At 38.0% G+C, this 18,717-nt stretch overlaps 1 protein-coding gene and 1 long non-coding RNA gene across 3 annotated transcripts; both read left to right on the forward strand.

The window, feature by feature from the left end:
* Nucleotides 1-519: 519 nt before the first annotated feature.
* On the forward strand, nucleotides 520-7,373 carry LOC149407708 (nuclear pore complex protein NUP133-like). 2 transcript variants are annotated; one of them, XM_089615076.1, is made up of 8 exons: nucleotides 520-849; nucleotides 1,925-2,049; nucleotides 2,255-4,051; nucleotides 4,397-5,118; nucleotides 5,184-5,345; nucleotides 5,450-5,786; nucleotides 6,113-6,174; nucleotides 6,626-7,373. In XM_089615076.1, exons 1-8 carry the CDS (start codon nucleotides 695-697, stop codon nucleotides 7,136-7,138), a joined length of 3,873 nt encoding a protein of 1,290 aa, XP_089471202.1. In that variant the 5' UTR covers nucleotides 520-694; the 3' UTR covers nucleotides 7,139-7,373. The 2 variants fall into 2 exon arrangements, with proteins under 2 accessions (XP_089471202.1, XP_089471211.1); XM_089615085.1 differs by having other exon boundaries at nucleotides 5,193-5,345.
* Nucleotides 7,374-11,308: 3,935 nt separating this feature from the next.
* LOC149407709 (uncharacterized) lies at nucleotides 11,309-12,090 on the forward strand. The gene is made up of 3 exons (XR_016299757.1): nucleotides 11,309-11,395; nucleotides 11,491-11,611; nucleotides 11,962-12,090. It is a non-coding gene; the product is annotated as an uncharacterized LOC149407709 (long non-coding RNA).
* Nucleotides 12,091-18,717: the final 6,627 nt, after the last annotated feature.

The raw sequence follows: 18,717 nt of genomic DNA on the forward strand, positions 1-18,717 counted from the left end.
ATTTTTTAGATCGGGTCGGATCATTTAAAAATAAATTAAATTGGACCAAATCGTTTTGAACGGTCTAGTTCGATTTTGACTGCTTTAAGTATTTTTTTTAAAATTTTTTTTGTACAAATTTAATTAGAAAATAGTAAAAAGAATAATTTTTTTTAAATATTAATGTAAATATATATTAATTAAGATGTTCAACTCATATTAGATCATTCAAATGTGTTAGAATAATTTGAAAACTAAAAAAATAATACAGAATAAAAATCGGTTCGATCCGATCTAAATCGCAGTCCAAAATTTTCAAATTGGATCGGATTATTTTAAATCGGTCCAAAATACTAGACTGGATCAGATTAGACAAAAAATCGTTTAAATCGAATCAATGGTTTAAAAATCGGTGGTCCAGTCTGGTTCACGGTTTTGCCGTATAAAAAGTTAATGACTAAAGTAACACAATCATAAAAATAAAACTAAAATTAACCAAATCTTAACTAGTAGCCAATAGTCCACTCCATATTTAGCCTGAAAAGTTGATGTAGCTACATTATGTAATCGTACACTCCACCGGATAATACCTTCAAGACTTCTTACACTTGAGCCTGTAGAGAACACAATTTACCCGTCTTAAAATATAAGCCCTAAACCCTTCAAAATCCACCAAACAAATTTCCCTCCATTTTTGAATCCCAATCTCTTACCAATGTTCTCGCCGGGAACCAAGAGGCCAAGCGCCGTCGGATCTCCGGCGACTCCTCTCGTCGAGAATCGCCGTTCCAGCGCCGACAATCTCGTCCCCAACCGTCCGGACACCGGAACCCCTGCTACTTGGGCTCCTCGCCTCTCCGTCCTGGCCAGGTAACGAACACCGACGATCCCGAATCAAATTCGTGTAGTGTTTCCGATTACAATGTTAATTTCGTTTTGAAGTTAGGTTCGATTTTTGCTTGTGTGTGAACTTTGTATTGGAAGATCGGGTTTCATCTGATAGAATCTGATTCAACGATGCTAATTAATCATTGATGTTTAAAGACTTCGGATATAGAATAACCTAAACAAAGCATTTAGTTTGAATAAATTTCTGTCATGGAACAACTTTTGTGATGCATGCTGTTTTCCATTGAAATGTTGATTTTGCTTTGAAGCTATTTTCGATTGTTGTGTGTGTCTGTGTCTGAAATTAGTAGAACTTTGTGTCGGAGGATCAGGTTTCATCTGATAGAATCTGTTAGAACGGTGCTAATTAGTCGGCGTTGCTTTAAGAACTTTGGATAAATAATGTTCTAACCGAAGAATTTAGTTGAAAATGAATTTCTTTCATGGAACGACTTTTGTGATGCATAATATTACTAGTAGTAGTACTAAAATGTTTTCGATTAAAACGTTGAATTTGTTTTGAAGCTATGTTCGATTGTTGTGTGTTTAAAATTAGTAGAACATTGTCTTAGAAGATCAGATTTAATCTGATAGAATCTGATCTATTGATGCTAATTAGTCATCCTTGTTTTTAAGAATTTCGGATAATTGATCTAACCAAAGCATTTAGCTGAAATTTAAATTTAATTTTTGGACCGAATTTTTGTTATCATCACCAAAATGTTCACAAAATTGATCGCTGTAGTGATGTTCTCGGCACTTGTCTGTTTTAGAATGATTAGAAGAAATTCACCAAACCAACTTCAGTACGTTTTCCAACGATGTCCATGAATTTGGTATCTGAATTTTGGTACACAATATCCTCTCTGGAATACTGTTTTCATGGATGTAAAATTATTAGCTCAAGAAGGTTTCTCTATAGGAGCTCTTTGGCTGTTAAGTTATAATTTTCTTCTTGCATATGTATTCATATACAGAGCTTTTTAAAGAGGAAAAGTGTGTAATACTCATAATATAAATCGATAGATCATTAATTACCCTGTCTTTATGTACTTAGAATTCCAACAGCGAAGAAGAAGGAGAAGGAAGATAGCATTGACCCAGTCAAGCCAGTATATGTTGGAGAATTTCCTCTGGTGGTTCGGGATGAGCAGACCAAATTGCTGCAGAGGCGCGTTCCAGGTTTGTATTCTTGAGCCAAATTATCACCCTTACCACAATTTTATGACCCCCAATAAATATAAGTAAGCTGTTTTTAGTTTCTTGAATACATGCGAGCAAATATCTAACAAAATGAGTGCGCTATATGGTCTGATATATTGAAGGTTCTAGGGTTGGCTTAAAAATGTTTTGACAGGCTTCTCTTACTGTGTTGTTTCTTGGGCAGGTGATGCATTTGTATCTGGTGGTGTGGAAAAGGGATCATCTGTAGTTTGGATTATCTGCGGTAGCAGACTCTTCATTTGGAATTACTTATCTCCTTCCGCATCAGTGAAATGTGTTGTTCTTGATGTTCCTTCAAGTGCTTTAGAGCAAGGAGAGGTTGGGGGAAACGATGGTAACTGTTGGATGCTTTGTGCTGTCAATTGGGACAGAACTTCTACTAGAACAAAGAAAAAGTTGGAACATCATAACTACGGTTCTGTCATATTATGCAACAAAAAAACACGTTCTGTTGTTTACTGGCCGGACATTTATTCTGAATCTAAAACGACTCCAGTTACGAGTATTGCATCTTCTGATGAACTAGGGGTGATTTCATCTCCCAAAACCCTAAACAGGCAGAGGAGCAGTTTCACTGTAAATTTCAACTCATTAATTGCTTCTGCAATCCCTGATTCTCAGCATGTCTGTGTTGCACTTGCTTGTACTTCAAACGGGGAGCTTTGGAAGTTTTTTTGTAGTCCGTCCGGTATTAAACGCCATAAAGTAAATTGGAGTTCTTCCAGTTCAACCTCCCAAGGCAGCGATTGTGGTCAATTCACAGGAAGCAAAGGGTATCCAAGGTCTCTGATATGGCGTTTTTCACATCCTTCTGCCATTGAATCCAAAAGGGAGTTTTTTCTTTTAACGGATCATGAGATACAGTGTTTAACAGTTGAACTCTCTCCTGTTATGAATGTGTCAAAGATCTGGTCGCATGAAATAATCGGGACTGATGGTGATCTAGGAATTAAAAAGGATCTTGCCGGGCAGAAGCGTATATGGCCACTTGATGTGCAAGTAGACATTCATGGTCAAGTTATAACTATTCTGGTTGCCACATTTTGTAAGGACCGAGTTAGCAGTTCAAGCTACACACAGTACTCGCTTCTGACAATGCACTACAAATCTGGGGTGGGTGAAGAGACGGGAAATGATAGAGTTCTTGAGAAAAGAGCTCCGATCCAAGTAATAATTCCAAAAGCAAGAGTAGAGGATGAAGATTTCTTGTTCTCAATGAGACTCAGGGTTGGTGGCAAGCCTTCGGGTTCGACAGTAATACTCTCTAACGATGGAACAGCAACAGTCTCTCATTATTATAGAGGTTCGACTCGCCTTTATCAGTTTGATCTACCTTATGACGCTGGTAAAGTTCTAGATGCTTCAGTTCTGCCTTCTAATGATGATTTTGAAGAGGGGGCGTGGATTGTACTAACTGAGAAAGCAGGAATGTGGGCAATACCCGAGAAGGCTGTTATTATTGGTGGAGTAGAACCGCCTGAAAGAAGCCTATCGCGCAAGGGTAGCTCAAAAGAAGGATCACCACAAGATGAGAGAAGTAATCTCACATTTGGTGGGAAAATGGTTCCTAGAAGAGTAAGCTCTGAGCCACCGGCTCCCATGGATGGAAAAAAGGGATTTACGGGTGTTACTGCCCGCCAAAGTTCCCTCGATGATGAATCAGAAACTTTGTTGGGTCAACTTTTCCATGAATTTCAATTATCTGGACAGGTTGAAGGCTTACTAGATAGGCTTCAGAAGACTAGAGCATTTGATAGGGATGAAGAAACAAATGTATTTGCAAGGATGAGCAAATCAATCATTGACACCTTGGCGAAACACTGGACAACAACCAGGGGAGCTGAAATTCTGGCAATGGCTGTTGTTGCATCTCAGCTCACGGATAAGCAGCAGAAGCATCATAGTTTCCTTCAGTTTCTTGCTCTGTCGAAATGCCACGAAGAGCTATGCTCTAGACAGAGTACGTCTATTTTTGTTATTAAATACAAACAATTTAAATGTTAGTTTTACGGAGCGAGATTAAAGCGGAGAGCACATTTTCTGCATGGATGCTCATCTAATTCTCGTCAATCCTGAATTTACATATGTTGTCTTTAGTTTGTTCTCAAAAAACAAAACCCAGACTGGATTGATCTTTAGCTACTCAGTCTCATTTATGTATCTAGAAAGTGTAATGCTTTGGAATATAACTTGTGTTGGTTTTTGAGAATGGAAAAGAAGAAAGGTGAGGGTAAGTTGAAGATGGGAAAGTAAAACTCAAATAGAACAATTTCTAACGATATTTATTTTATTCTTTTGTTGATAGGACATGCACTACAGATTGTCCTGGAACACGGTGAAAAGCTTGCTGGAATTATTCAACTGAGGGAATTGCAAGACATTATCAGCCAGAACCGCTCAGCTGGAGCTGGCTCTTTGCGCTCTAATCAAGAAATTCAAGCTTCTGGGGCACTTTGGGATCTGATTCAATTAGTTGGTGAAAGAACTCGCCGTGGTACCGTTCTTTTAATGGACAGAGATAATGCAGAAGTGTTCTACAGCAAAGTCTCAGATCTCGAGGAAATGTTTCACTGCTTAGACAAACAGCTAGACTATATCATAACCACAGAGCAACCATTTGGGGTTCAGACCCAGAGGGCTTGCGAACTTTCTGATGCATGTGTTACTCTGATCCGAAGGGCAATGGATTACAAGAACGAACACCATCTTTGGTATCCTCCGCCTGAGGGCATAACACCTTGGTTCTGTAAATATGTGGTACGCAGTGGAACGTGGAGCGTTGCTTCTTTCATGTTGAATCTTTTAAAAGAAGCGTCTGTGCTTGATATGTCGGCAAAATCAGATTTATATTCCCACCTAGAAGTGCTGACTGAAGTCTTGCTTGAGATGTACGCCGGTGCAATTGCAGCTAAAGTTGATCTTGGAGAGGATCACAAAGGTCTATTGGATGAGTATTGGAGTAGAAGGGATTCACTGCTTGATTCACTGTATCGACAGGTGAAGGAATTCGTTGAAGCTGAGCAACAGGTAATCGCTCTTCCCCTTTTTCTTGTCTTTTGAAGTTGATGGGAATTCATATTTTAACTGTCAAGTTGCTTCAGGGTTTAAGTGGAGAAACTGATGAGCAGCAGAAAGAAATGCTGAAAAAGTATTCTTCAACGTTATTGTCGATTGCGATACGGCATGAATGCTACAGTACATTATGGCAAATTTGCTGCGACCTCAACGATTCAGAGCTGCTTAGAAATCTGATGGTACGAGCTTAGGTTGTTTCAATCGTATGGTGTCATTTAGAGATGTTATTAATGCTGTCTGTATAAGCTTATGAATGTCTCATATTTTATTTTTGGATGTATAGCATGAGAGCATGGGACCCAATGGAGGATTCAGTTACTATGTGCTTAAGCAACTGTATGTGAGTAGGCAATTTTCTAAACTTCTTAGGCTCGGGGAAGAGTTTCCAGAGGAGTTATCGAGTTTTCTAAAGCGTCACCAAGATCTGATGTGGCTTCACGAACTGTTTCTTCACCAATTCTCCCCGGCTTCAGACACGCTTCACTCATTGGCTCTTGCTCAACAGGAGAGCTCGAAGCTGGAAGCAGAAGAGGCCATGAACCCCGAATATGGAAATATGGCTCCAAAGTTACAAGATAGAAAGCGCCTCTTGAATCTCTCAAAGATTGCTGCAATAGCAGGTGAAATTACCATTCAGCTCCCTCCCTTTCTAATATGAAGTATAGCTTCGAAGAATTTTTAGCTGTGTGATTTTGCTAGCTTCAGTAAGTTAAAACGCATTAGCTTATTGTAAATAATTATATACTGCTATACTTTCACGTTCATTTCTCCGGGGTGCGTGAGTGTTGCTTGAAAAATAAATTTAAACAAGAGCAATTTGCATTTCCATATTGTTTTCGTGAACGTCTATAATTGCTTTGTGATATCTTTCCCCGAGTTAATTCTTGAAACGATCTCTATAATAGTGTGTAATCCGTATTATACTTTTTAAATGCTCAATCTGTAGGAAAGGGTGACGAGGCAAATGTGAAACGTATTGAAGCCGACTTGAAGATACTAAGGTTGCAGGTACGTTAACAGATCCGAAACCAGCAACTTTGCGTATGGGCATCCCTGAACTACGTAGTATATTTGTCATTTTAATTTTTATAACGAAATTAACACCTAAACAATTTAAAACATATTTAATAAGGTAAGTAACTTGTTGTTTTATACAACAAACTAAATACATTATATTCAGACCTAAAAACACTGAATAAAAGTTAAAACAATTTAACTTGAGGCCTGTCTTCCAATAAATAGAAGAGGCGAATACCACGAGTTCAATGAAACAACCTAAAGGTTGTGTTCTACTGGTAGTTCATAAAATTATAAACAAGTACATACTTTTTTTATTTAATTTTCCAACTCAAAAGAGCATTAGATTCCGTTAATGATATCGATACAAATAGTTACAATGCAATTTCAACCGTGAATTTTTTTTTTTACCATAATTTTCGGTTTTTGACATAAATCGCAGGAAGAAATAGCCAAACTCGTCCCTGATGAGATTGCGGACCGGCTTCTCAACCCGGAATCGCTAATCAAGTTGTGCCTGGAGACGAGAATCCCCGAGCTCTGTCTCTACCCTTTCGAAGTCTTTGCTTGGACGGGTCCCACGTTCCGGCGGGCCCGCAAGAACCTTCTGGAAGAGTGCTGGAGGAACGCGGGCGACCAGGACGACTGGGCCGAGCTCCACCGGGCCTCCGCAGCGGAGGGGTGGAGCGACGCCGAGACCCTGCGCCACCTCAGACACACCGCCCTCTTTGGGGCCTCTCTCCGTTGCTACGGGCCCACCGCCGAGGCCTTCGGAGGAGAAGGATTCGACCGGGTCTTGCCGCCGAGAATGGCTGAATCGGGACCATCGGTGGAGGCGATTCTGATGTCTCACAAGGACTACCCCGATGCGGGGAGGCTGATGCTGACAGCTGTCGTCCTGGGGAGCTCCGGTGATGACGTGGACGAGGAAGATGGTCCCACATCAATGGAGTGAGTGCGATCATAATATTTTTTTGGATGTGTTTTGGTGTGAAGTTGGGTTTTTTGCTTTTAGCACTATTTCTATAGGCAAGGCGTTTGAACATGGTAACTATGTATGAATGTTTGCCATATTGAAAATGAAGAATATAATGAAATAGGTATGTTAGACGAAGTTAGAAAAACAGATACGGTAAAAAGTCTGCAAAACAGTGAAGGTTAAATGCAGAAGTGTTCTTTCTTTCCCTTCATATGGCTAGTTATTTTATGTTTGAAAAATTAGGTTGATATTATGATGTTCAGCGTAGATAACAGATTATAGAAAGAAAAGATCCTCAACAAACGAGCTTAGTTGATAAAAAGACGTGAAAGATTTAAATTTGATGCTGAAAATGATAATTGTAAAGGTTATTTTTTATTTATTATTTATTTATTATTATTATTATTTTTTTTTTGCATCTTATTTCACAGAAGTCTTAACATCAATGAGTCAAATGACCTACAAAGATACGTGCGTGTATTGTAGACAAGCATACGGGTCATACTCTGTATAATGATATAGTATTTTGCTAAAATAACAAGGGAAAATTTAACACAGAGCTTTCTGTCTGAAAATGTCAAAAATTTGGAAAATAGGGCTCGCTTAAGGTCGCCAGGAAGCAGTGACGGATCTAGGATTTCAATCAAGGGGGGGCAAATTTGAGAAATATTTTTTAGGAGGGGCATTATTGAAAAAAAACTTACAAATTTGGGTAAAAAATATAATTATTAGTAAAGTTTAGGGGTAAAATTATAAAACAATATAAAAATTTGGGGTAAAAAAATAATTTTCAAAAATTGAGGGGGGGCATTGGCCCACCCTGGCCTCCACCTAGATCCGTCACTGCCAGGAAGCACACCGTCTTCGTGCCACTTCGTCCATAACTTCTCTCTATTGTGGCTAAAATTGTTAATTTTAAGTTAATTAATCTATAGTTTAATAATTTATTTTGGTTAAAACTGATCGAGCGGTAAATTTTAACCGATTATTTCATGATAAATCATTATCACCAGGAAAAAAAATATTGAAACTAACGATTATTTAGTTAACCTTCTTATAGAATTCACGATTGACCATATAAAACAGTTAAAAGTTTAACCCATTTTGCTCACATTTAATTGTGGGTCATAAAAAAAAATTGATGACCTAGGTTTCATAGTGGTGGAGAGAAGATGATCATGATATTGTAATCCACATCGTTTAATACTACGTAGAAGATCATACTTGTAATCAAAATCATGCTCTTATCTAAAAAAAAAACAAGCGACCGATAAACATATTTTAGGTGGGACATCCTGGAGCGCGCTTAATCCGGGGAAGACGTTGGGCTAGGTCTGGAACGTGGGCTTGGCCTGAAGTGCATGGCCTAGTCTCCCAACGATCATCAATTGATGTTATTTTGGGGTTTTTCCATTAGTAGGAGTAAATTAGAGGGTTTGGACACATTACTTTTTTTTGTTGTTGTTGAAAATTACACATCTAGGAATGTTCAAAAGAGAGAGAAATCCAGTAAAAATAGAGAGCAATAAAACTTACTATAATCTTGTTATAAATCCCTATTTACAAACTCTACCACCTAATACTAAACCTAATATTTCTCTCTTCAACCCCATTTTTTTTTCCTCTCTCCCACCGATTCCCACCATCATCTTCATCTTCATTTCACCTTCATCTCTCTTCTACTCATCCACCTTCATCTCTCTTCTACTCATCCACCATTGTTATCTGCCATGACTGTCCCAAAAGATTTCGTTACCTTGGTCTGACCATCATCACAGTAGTTTTCGTCACCTTGTTCCAACCATCATCACAGTAGTTCTTTGTGAGCTTTTTCCACTCAAACCTCACGTTAGTTTAATCCGATGACCGGGCTAGATCCAAATCAGGAGATTACCGCCATATTTTTTGTTGTAAATTTTCATCCTAGATCTGCATCTGCCAAAGCTATAAAAGTAAGGCTCGGATTCTTCATCTACAAAATTTAAATTATGAAAAAAAAATATTATGGAACCCAGATTTACATGCCTGCATTTTTGAAACTCATATTTAACGTTATTGACTTTAGTTATAGATATGTCACAAACCAATATTTTGTTTGAAGGTTTAGTTACTTTTTTTAATAACTAATTCCCCTAGTTTTCGTTTCTAGTTACGTAAATGTAACTAATTTGCCACACTGCCAGGTAATAATTAGTGACATGTGTGTAACAAATTCTACTTGTTATTATTGTGCAGCGGTGATGAAAGGAGATATATTTACGTATGTCAAGCATAGCGGTCAATGGCTCAGAGATGATAATTACTAGGCCGGTGTTTCGTATGCAGCCCTCATACCGTCGACGACCAAGTATGAGGATTTAACTAAAGTTTTGTTCATGTGTTCCGGGGAAAGTTAAATCAAAACACTCATAAGGTTCTGAGTGTTAAATACGAAACAGAAGGGGCGGTAAAACCAATAGTAATTGACTCCGACATTACTTTGGCATGTTATTTACATATCCAGAAAGAGAAACTGGATACATAAAAAATGTCTTTGGTTTTGTAGCTTGAGTCATTGAAGACTTCTTCTGCGCATGTTGGTTCCACTCTGAATGCCGGAGGTAGTGGTTTTCGGGGAGCTGAAGAGTCCTCTCTTCTTGCCGGAGAACCATCTCATATCCCCAACGACGGAAACATATTTGACACAAGTGAGAGTGAGTCCCCTCCAGCCGCCGACGAACCGAGCACCCCTCCACCCGTCGGTGAACGAGCCAGCCCCATCCAGGCGTCGGCAAACTGAGCACTTCTCCGTCTTCTCAAGGAGCAACAACAATTTCATTATCAGATTCCACACTCTTAAACGTGATGGACATACGTTCTCCCATAAGGGTATATAAAGGAGGATTGGATGCTAACAAAGCTGTGTTGCAAAAACATTGGAGCATGTTTGCAATCAACAATCATTTTACGTTCAAGGTTAGAACATCTACTACACAGTATCTCCATGTGGTTTGTCGTGATGACTCTTGTAAGTGGACCGTACGGGCAGTTAGACTGAGGAAAATCTTATTATTTCATATAACGAGGTAATATTGGAAAAATCAATATATAAATTAGTTACGTAATATAATGAATTAATTATAAGTTAGTCACTATTTTCACGGTTTAGTTACTAACCTATAGAAATTAGTTACATGAATGTAACTAATTTCTTGGATATTAGTTACAAGTATGTAACTAATAACTGTAAGCAATATTAGTTACACCATTGTAACTAAAATCTGTAAAACAGTATACATTTATATAACTTGTTATTATGCCTGATGTTTGTAGGTTTGACTCTGAGCACTCTTGTGTTGCACAATACAGGCAAGGACACCAACCTCAGGTAACCATGTATTTGGTTGGTGAGGTTGTGAAACACAGGCTCGTAGATCCAACATTATCACCGTGTAGGCCTAAAGACATCACGACGCACATGGAGCAAGATTATGGAGTGCAAATGAATTATAAAAGCATGGAGGATAAAGAGAAAGCTTTAGAATCGTTATATTGGACTGAGGACGGATCATTCGCAAAGCTGCCTACATTGAGGTACGATGGACACGGCCAATCCAGGTTCTTCATTCGATCTTGTGAGTACTGTACGTTTTTGTCGTTTTAGATACTTCTTTATGTCTCTTAGTGTATGGAAAAAGGGGTGGACGTACCTTCGTCCCATAATTATCATCGATGAAACTTTTCTGATGAATTACTATAAAGGCACGCACTTTTCAGCTTGGGGGATGGATAAAAACAAACAGATTTATCCACTCGCCTTTGGCTTTGGCGTTGGTGATTTAGAGTCTATTGAGTCATGAGTTTACTTCTTGACACAGTTAAAAAAAGCAATTGGGGAGAGACAACATCAGGTGATTGTATCGGATACGAACAAATGAATACTTCAGGCTATTGGAAAGATATTCAGAGAATCTGATAATGGGTATTGCATGTAATCTCTACTGAAAAATGTGTGGAATAAATTCAAAGGTTTGACGAAAGAAGCGGCATACAAATTTTTTGGTGTGCGGAATAAATTCAAAGATTTGACGAAAGAAGCGGCATGCAAATTTTTTGGTGCGACCTAAGGCGTACACACACGTCGAGTGGGAAAAGTTTATGGGTATGCTTGATGAAGAAGACATGGGAATCCGAACCTACCTTGAGATGGAGGTAGGCCATGAAAGTGGGCTCTCGCACATTTTAGCGAAAAAGGTACTCCATCATGACTTCCAACAATGCCGAATCTTTGAAATCTGTACTTGCAAAGCTTGAGAATTTCCGATCTCAAAGATCTTTGATTTCTTGAGGGAGAGGATGACAAAATGGTTTTATGAAAGAAGAGAAAAAGCCTTGGGAACCATGACTGCTCTCTCTGTGGATTCGAATGCAAAGCTTATCGAGTACATTAGACTAGCTTGTGGAATGTAGGTAAGCTTGTGTAAATATATATATATTAGTTACATATATGTTACTAAATTTCGTGTATTAGTTACGAGTTTGTAACTAAACTTTGTGAATTAGTTACAAACGTGTAACTCAAATATATTTATTAGTTACTTACACGTAACTAATATATATTTACAAGTATGTAATTTTGTGTATTAATTACTTATGACTAATAATATATATATATATATATATATATATATATATATATATATATATATATATGTTACGAACACGTAACTAATAAATATTAATTAGTTACACATACGTAACTAAACTCTATTTTTTAGTTACAGATACGTAACTAAATTTTTGTTGTTGTTGTTGTATAGGTGCGACCATCATCGGTGAACGAGTTCGAGGTCATTGATAGAGATGGTCAGTAATGGGCTATAAATTTGGCGAATAAGGCATGCACGTGTCGTATGTTTCAAATAGATAACTTTATATGTCCCCACAGGATCACATGTTGTCTCTTTCGAAACTACGTTGTTGAGGACTATATTTCTTTGTTTTATACTACAGACTATTGAAAATCTTCTTATATAGGTGTAATCCATCCACACGGCAGCGTTGAGTCATGGGTGATTCCCGACAACATGAAATAGATCATAGTCAAACCACCTTCAACGTACGCACGTTAGGCTGGTAGACCAAAAAGAGAAGAATACCATCTCAAGGAGAAGGTGATAGCACTGGTGGTCAAAAATGTTCTCAATGTGGAGGAGTATGACACAACCGGGCAACCTGTCGCAGTCCAATTCCGTTGAACGAAATGCAATAACCTAATTTAGTTATGAACTTTTTGGTTCTCATGGTGTATGTTTAATTCTAGACATGGCTGTAAATTTGAATTTGAATGCAAAACCCCTAGCGTAATTTGAATTTGAATGCAAAATCACTAGCGTAATTTGAATTTGAATTTGACTTCATTTGTATAAGCTGCATTTAATGCTATTTAATGCCTTCAACAATATATTTGTATCAGGTTTGAAACCTGCATTTATTGGTATTAAATGCCATCGACAATATATTTGTATAAGGTTTAAAGCTCCATTTATTGCATACAACAACCTTTAATCGTGTATGGGCACTATCAAACGAAATTTGTTTCCCTTTTTCTCTCTTTAGACGTGTGAAACAATAACCATGTGCTATAAATTTGTTTCCTCTTTTGCTTTTTGGCAGGTATCTTCATACATCAATGCACAAAATAATTTTCCTCTTTCTTTTGACGGAGGCCACGAAATTGTCATCTAGAACATGCTTCTAGATGTTTCTTTATTTGTTTAGGACAATACAAGAAAATGCCATGTAGAATTTTCTCATAAAATTTCATAAATTGAAATTTAATCCTCAAGGCCCAAAACTAATCATGGCCGTGTGAATTAATTCACATTATCATCATATGATAATGTCCAAAATCTTATTTTGACATTTATACCATCTTATGTCCTAATGGACAAAATTACCCTTTAGACAATCTTCGTAAAATTCGTCTAGTTCAACACTTGAACTTGTTTTGACTTAGCTACTAGTTTAACAAATCCTACTCTAATGAATTGTGGTAGTGACCTCATGGATCCAAAACAAAGCTTGAGCTAGCATACTTGGACACAAAAGTTCACAAACCTTTTCCAAGTTCTAACTTAATGTCAACCGACTCAACTAAAGGGTTGACACTGAAAATCTCTCGGTTTAAATAAATATATTTTCTACTTCAAATTCTACTTAATTGTGATGAGTGGATCCATTGAATATTATCTATATTTTCCCTTCATGAATATCATCAACTAGATGAGATTTATAAAATTACCATATTACCCTTCTAGTTGTTATTTCCTCAACTCATTTGTCACTTGTGAATAAGTTAGAAACAATGTATTGACGAGGAGCTAACAAGTCACATTGATTCATCCAAAAGAGTCATGACTCAATTCGGACACTGGCCAGTTCATTTATTCACATTCCAAGAAACAAAGCATGAGGTGATATACATTGCATTTCAGCAATCTTGTACATGAATTCCATATCTATGAGATCTTCACAAAGTTGTTCATGACATCTTCATAACTTAGTACTTCATCGATAAGTCTTTTCTATATCACATAGTGAATCTAGAACTCTGATTTTCTCAAATGAGCGTATGTAAGCTATGAAATGACATGTCTCATTTCAGGATTGAGGTAAGCATGATGCAATTCATACATAATGACTTTGAGACAGAAGAGGTTAAATGGTTTGTTCTTATACCATCCCTAGAAGTGCACTGGTCAATTCAGTATCTTCAGAAGATACCTAGGAAGAGCTATAGAGTCTCCAACTCTCTATGTCTCATAACCAGACATCATAGGTTCTCCTAACAATCATACTGGGATCAATAGCCCTTTGATCCTTAGATTGTGAATATACTGTTTTAAGCAAGCCATGAAGAGTTTATTCATGCAAATCTGTATTTGACTCTTCATTTGTTGTTAGCTATGTTTAAGGACTAAAGACTAAGGTTTATCATAAAGCTTCAAACAAACAAGGAAGAATGAATGAAATTTTTAACTCTTTATTAATTTTTCAGGAGTTACAAGCAAGAGTCTTCGTGAGACTTTATTACATCAAATGCATATACGCAATATCTACTACTCTTCTTGTGGGCATCAAAGCCAACAAACTCCCACTTGACTCAAAGAAGATGTGAGTAGTCCTTCATGCCCAATCCCTCTCGATGCTGGTCGAAGACCTTGCTGGCTAAAGCCTTGGTGAATGGATCTGCCCGGTCGTCCATCGTCGAGATCTTCTTCACCTACACGTCTCCGTGCTATACTATCTCTCGAATAAAATGGTATTTCCTTTCAATACGCTTAGAGGGCTTATGGCTTCGAGGTCCCTTTGAGTTAGCGACAGCCCCACTGTTATCACAATAAAGTGTCATGGGCTCATCGACTTTTGGAACGACTTCCAAATACTTAATGAATTTTTTAAGCCATATAGCCTCTATGGATGCTTCACAAACAGCCACATATTCTGCTTCCATTGTGGAGTCAGCAATGCAAGATTGTTTGATACTCCTCCAAACAACAGATCCACGATTCAGGATGAACACATATCCTGAAGTGGATTTCCTAAGATCCTTATTGTTGGAATTGATCTAGGGTTAAGAAAAGATTTAACGCTTCGAGCAAGCGTAGGAAAATAAAAATTTTCTTTTAAACAAGTAAAACGATTTTACTAACCTAGACAAAGAGCAAGCACATGTTACTATTAAAATTATCTAAAAGCGATTACACGTTTACTGACCTTTATGAAGCTTGATCGTTGAGAAGCTTGTGGAGGTTGAAATGCTCGTCTCCCCACGCAACTCGTCTTTCTTCGTTCTTCGGAACTCGAGTAACCACGAACGTTTCTATAACATAAATCACTCGAGATAAGAAGGAATTAGTGTGTGGGCACTTTTAAACACGACGACTCAAGAACAAGTCTAAGAGTCGAAGAGCTAAAACACTAGGTCAAATGTGGACCTAGGTGCCAAAACAATAACGAAAAGAACTAGAGAGAGAGGGAGTTGGGCGGCCACAAGATCTAGAGAGAGAAGCTCTCAATCTCTAACTTATGTGGAATGAGAAAACAATGAGAATGAGGGCCCTATTTATAGGAGAAGAATTACCTTCAACAAGGTAGTTTTTCTTCTATAGAATATCACATAATTCACGAGCAAAATTTGCCGTCCTTCTCTTTAAGTCACACGGCCAACATGGCTTCTAGAAGCCTTGAATTTGTTTCGTCTTTTGTTTTGCTTCTCCCTTGCCTATTGTTGGCCGCCCATACCAATTTCCTTCTAGAGGAAATTTGTTTCCTTTTTTTCTTTTGGCAAGTATCTTCATACATCAATGCACAAAATTTGGTCTCTCTTCGTTTGGTTTGGACGTGCAGCCCTTCTAGAAGGTGCTTCTAGATTTTTTTTTCATTTGTTCATGAATACATAAGAAAATCCCATTAAGAATTTTCAAGTAAAATTCCATAAAATGAAATTAATCCTCAAGGCCTAAATTTCTTAACTTGGCCGAGTGATATTTGTCATCATATGACAATGTCAAAAAATTTATTGACATTCATTTCGTCATATGTCCAAAAAGATAAAAATACCCTTTAGACAATTTTCGTAAAACTTGTCTCGTTCTTGTTTTGACTTATCTTCTAGTTTAACTAATACTACTCGACAGGACTTGTGATAGTGACCTCATGGATACAAATGAACAAAACTTGAGCTAATGTCAACCGACTCCACTAAAGAGTTGACATTGAGAATCTCTCGGTTCAAATGAGTTTACTTTCTACTCAAGAATTCACTAAATATTATCTATGTTTACCCTTCATGAATATCATCATCTAGTCAGGATTTACAAAATTACCATTTTACCCTTCTAGCTGGTATTTCCTCAACTCCTTTGTCGCTTGTGAATAAGTTAGAAACAATATATTGACGAGGAGCTAACAAGTCACATTGAGTCATCCAAAAGAGTCATGACTCAATTTGGACACTGACCAGTTCATTTATTCACATTCCAAGGAACAAAGCATGAGGTGATACACATTGCATTTCAGCAATCTTGTACATGAATTCCATATCTATGAGATCTTCACAAAGTTACTCATGACATCTTCATAACTTAGTACTTCACCAATAGGTCTTGTTTAGAATCACATAGTGAATCCAAACTCTGACTTTCTCAAATGAGAATACGTAAGCTATGAAATGACACGTCTCATTTAAGGATTGAGGTAAGCATGATGCAATTAAATGGTTTGTTCTTATTCTGTCTCTAGAAGTGCACTGGTCAATTCAGTACCTTAAGAAGATACCTAGAAGAACTATAGAGTCTCCAACTCTCTATGCCCCATAACCAGACATCATAGATTCTACTAACAATCGTACTGAGATCAATAGTCCTTTGATCCTTAGATTGTGAATAGGCAGTTTTAAGCAAACCATGAAGAGTTTGTTCATGCAAATCTACATTTGTCTCTTCATATGTTGTTAGGTTTGTTTAAGGACTAAAGACTATAGTTTATAATAAATCTTCAAACAGACAAGGAATAATGAATGAACGTTTCAACTTTTATTAATTATTCAGCAGTTACAAGCAAGAGTCTTCGTGAGCCTATATTACGTCAAATGTACATAAATAGACACAACTACTCTTCTTGTGGGCACCATTGACAACAAACTCCCACTTGACTAAAAGAAGATGTGAGTAGTCCTTCATGCCTAATCCATCCCGATGCTGGTCGAAGACCTTGTTCGCTAGGGCCTTGGTGAATGGATCTGCCAGGTTCTCCACCGTTGAGATCTTCTTCACCACCACGTCTCCGCGCTGCATGATCTCTCGAATAAAATGGTATTTCCTCTCAATATGTTTAGAGCGCTTATGGCTTCGAGGTTCATTTGAGTTAGCGATAGCCCCACTGTTATCACAATAAAGGGTCATGGGCTCGTCGACATTTGGAACGACTTCCAAATACTTAAGGAATTTTCTAAGCCATACAGCCTCCTTCCATGCTTCACAAAAAGCCGCATATTCTTCTTCCATTGTGGAGCTAGCAGTGCAAGATTGCTTAATACTCCTCAACACAACAGCTCCACCATTAAGGATGAACACATATCCCGAAGTGGATTTCCTGGAATCCTTATCCGCTTGAAAATCGGAGTCGGTATATCCCGTCATAGTCAGGTCAGTACCTGAATATGTAAGCATCAAGTTCTTAGTTCTCCGAAGATACTTAAGAATATGTAATCAAGTGGGAGTTTGTTGTCAATGGTGCCCACAAGAAGAGTAGTTGTGTCTATTTATGTACATTTGACGTAATATAGGCTCACGAAGACTCTTGCTTGTAACTGCTGAATAATTAATAAAAGTTGAAACGTTCATTCATTATTCCTTGTCTGTTTGAAGATTTATTATAAACTATAGTCTTTAGTCCTTAAACAAACCTAACAACATATGAAGAGACAAAGCCCGGTTCTTCCAATCTCGATACTTAAGAACATGCTTAACAGTAATCTAGTGTTCGGGTCCAGGGTTGCATTGAAAACGGCTAACTACGCCAACTGCGAAGCAGATATCTAGCCTAGTGCAAAGCATAGCATACATGAGACTTCCTATGGCTAAGGCGTAAGGAATTTTTCTCATGTCCTCAATCTCTTGTGCAGTCTTGGGAGACTAGTCCGTAGAGAGTGAGACTCCATGCCTAAAGGGTGTTTGGCCCTTCTTGGAGTCTTGCATCGAGAAGCGATCCATCACCTTATCAATATAAGATGCTTGAGAGAGCGACAAAGCCCGGTTCTTCCAATCTCGAAAGATTTGGATCCCCAGAATGTACGCGGCTTCTCCTAGATCCTTAATATCGAATTGCTTTGCTAGCCAGACATTAACCTCAGATAAATTACCCACATCATTACCTATGAGTAATATATCATCGGCATACAGTACCAGAAACACACCTTTACCTTCGCGTATTAACTTGTAAACACATGGCTCTTCTATTGACTGCTCAAAGCTGAAACTCTTTACAGTTTCATCGAATCTAATATTCCATGACCTAGATGCTTGCTTTAATCCATAAATGGACTTAAGCAACTCACAAACCTTGGTCTCTTGACCTTCTTCCAGGAAATCGTTTGGTTGAGCCATATAAATGCGCTCGTAAAGATTGCCATTCAGGAAGGCACTCTTGACATCCATTTTCCAGATCTCATAATCGAGAGTTGCAGTTATGGATAGAAGTATGCAGATGGATTTAAGCATCACGACTGGCGAGAATGTGTCTTCATAGTCAATCCCTTCATTTTGGGTGTAACCCTTAGCCACTAGTCATGCTATGAACGTTTTGGCGTTCCCATCCGGACCCCTTTTCTTCTTGTATATCCAGTTACACCCTACGGGTTTAATCCCTTCAAGACGGTCTACAAGTTTCCAGACTTTGTTGACATACATCGTGTGCATTTCAACTTTCATGGCGTCAAGCCAAAGGTTTGATTCAGAACAAGCCATCTCTTGGCTATAGGAAACAAGATCATCCATGTCAGAGACGGCTAC

The sequence above is a fragment of the Urtica dioica genome, chromosome 1 (assembly GCF_054948205.1).
Source record: "Urtica dioica subsp. dioica isolate 48M chromosome 1, U.dioica_male_clone48M_v1_H2, whole genome shotgun sequence".
NCBI classification, from domain to species: domain Eukaryota; kingdom Viridiplantae; phylum Streptophyta; class Magnoliopsida; order Rosales; family Urticaceae; genus Urtica; species Urtica dioica.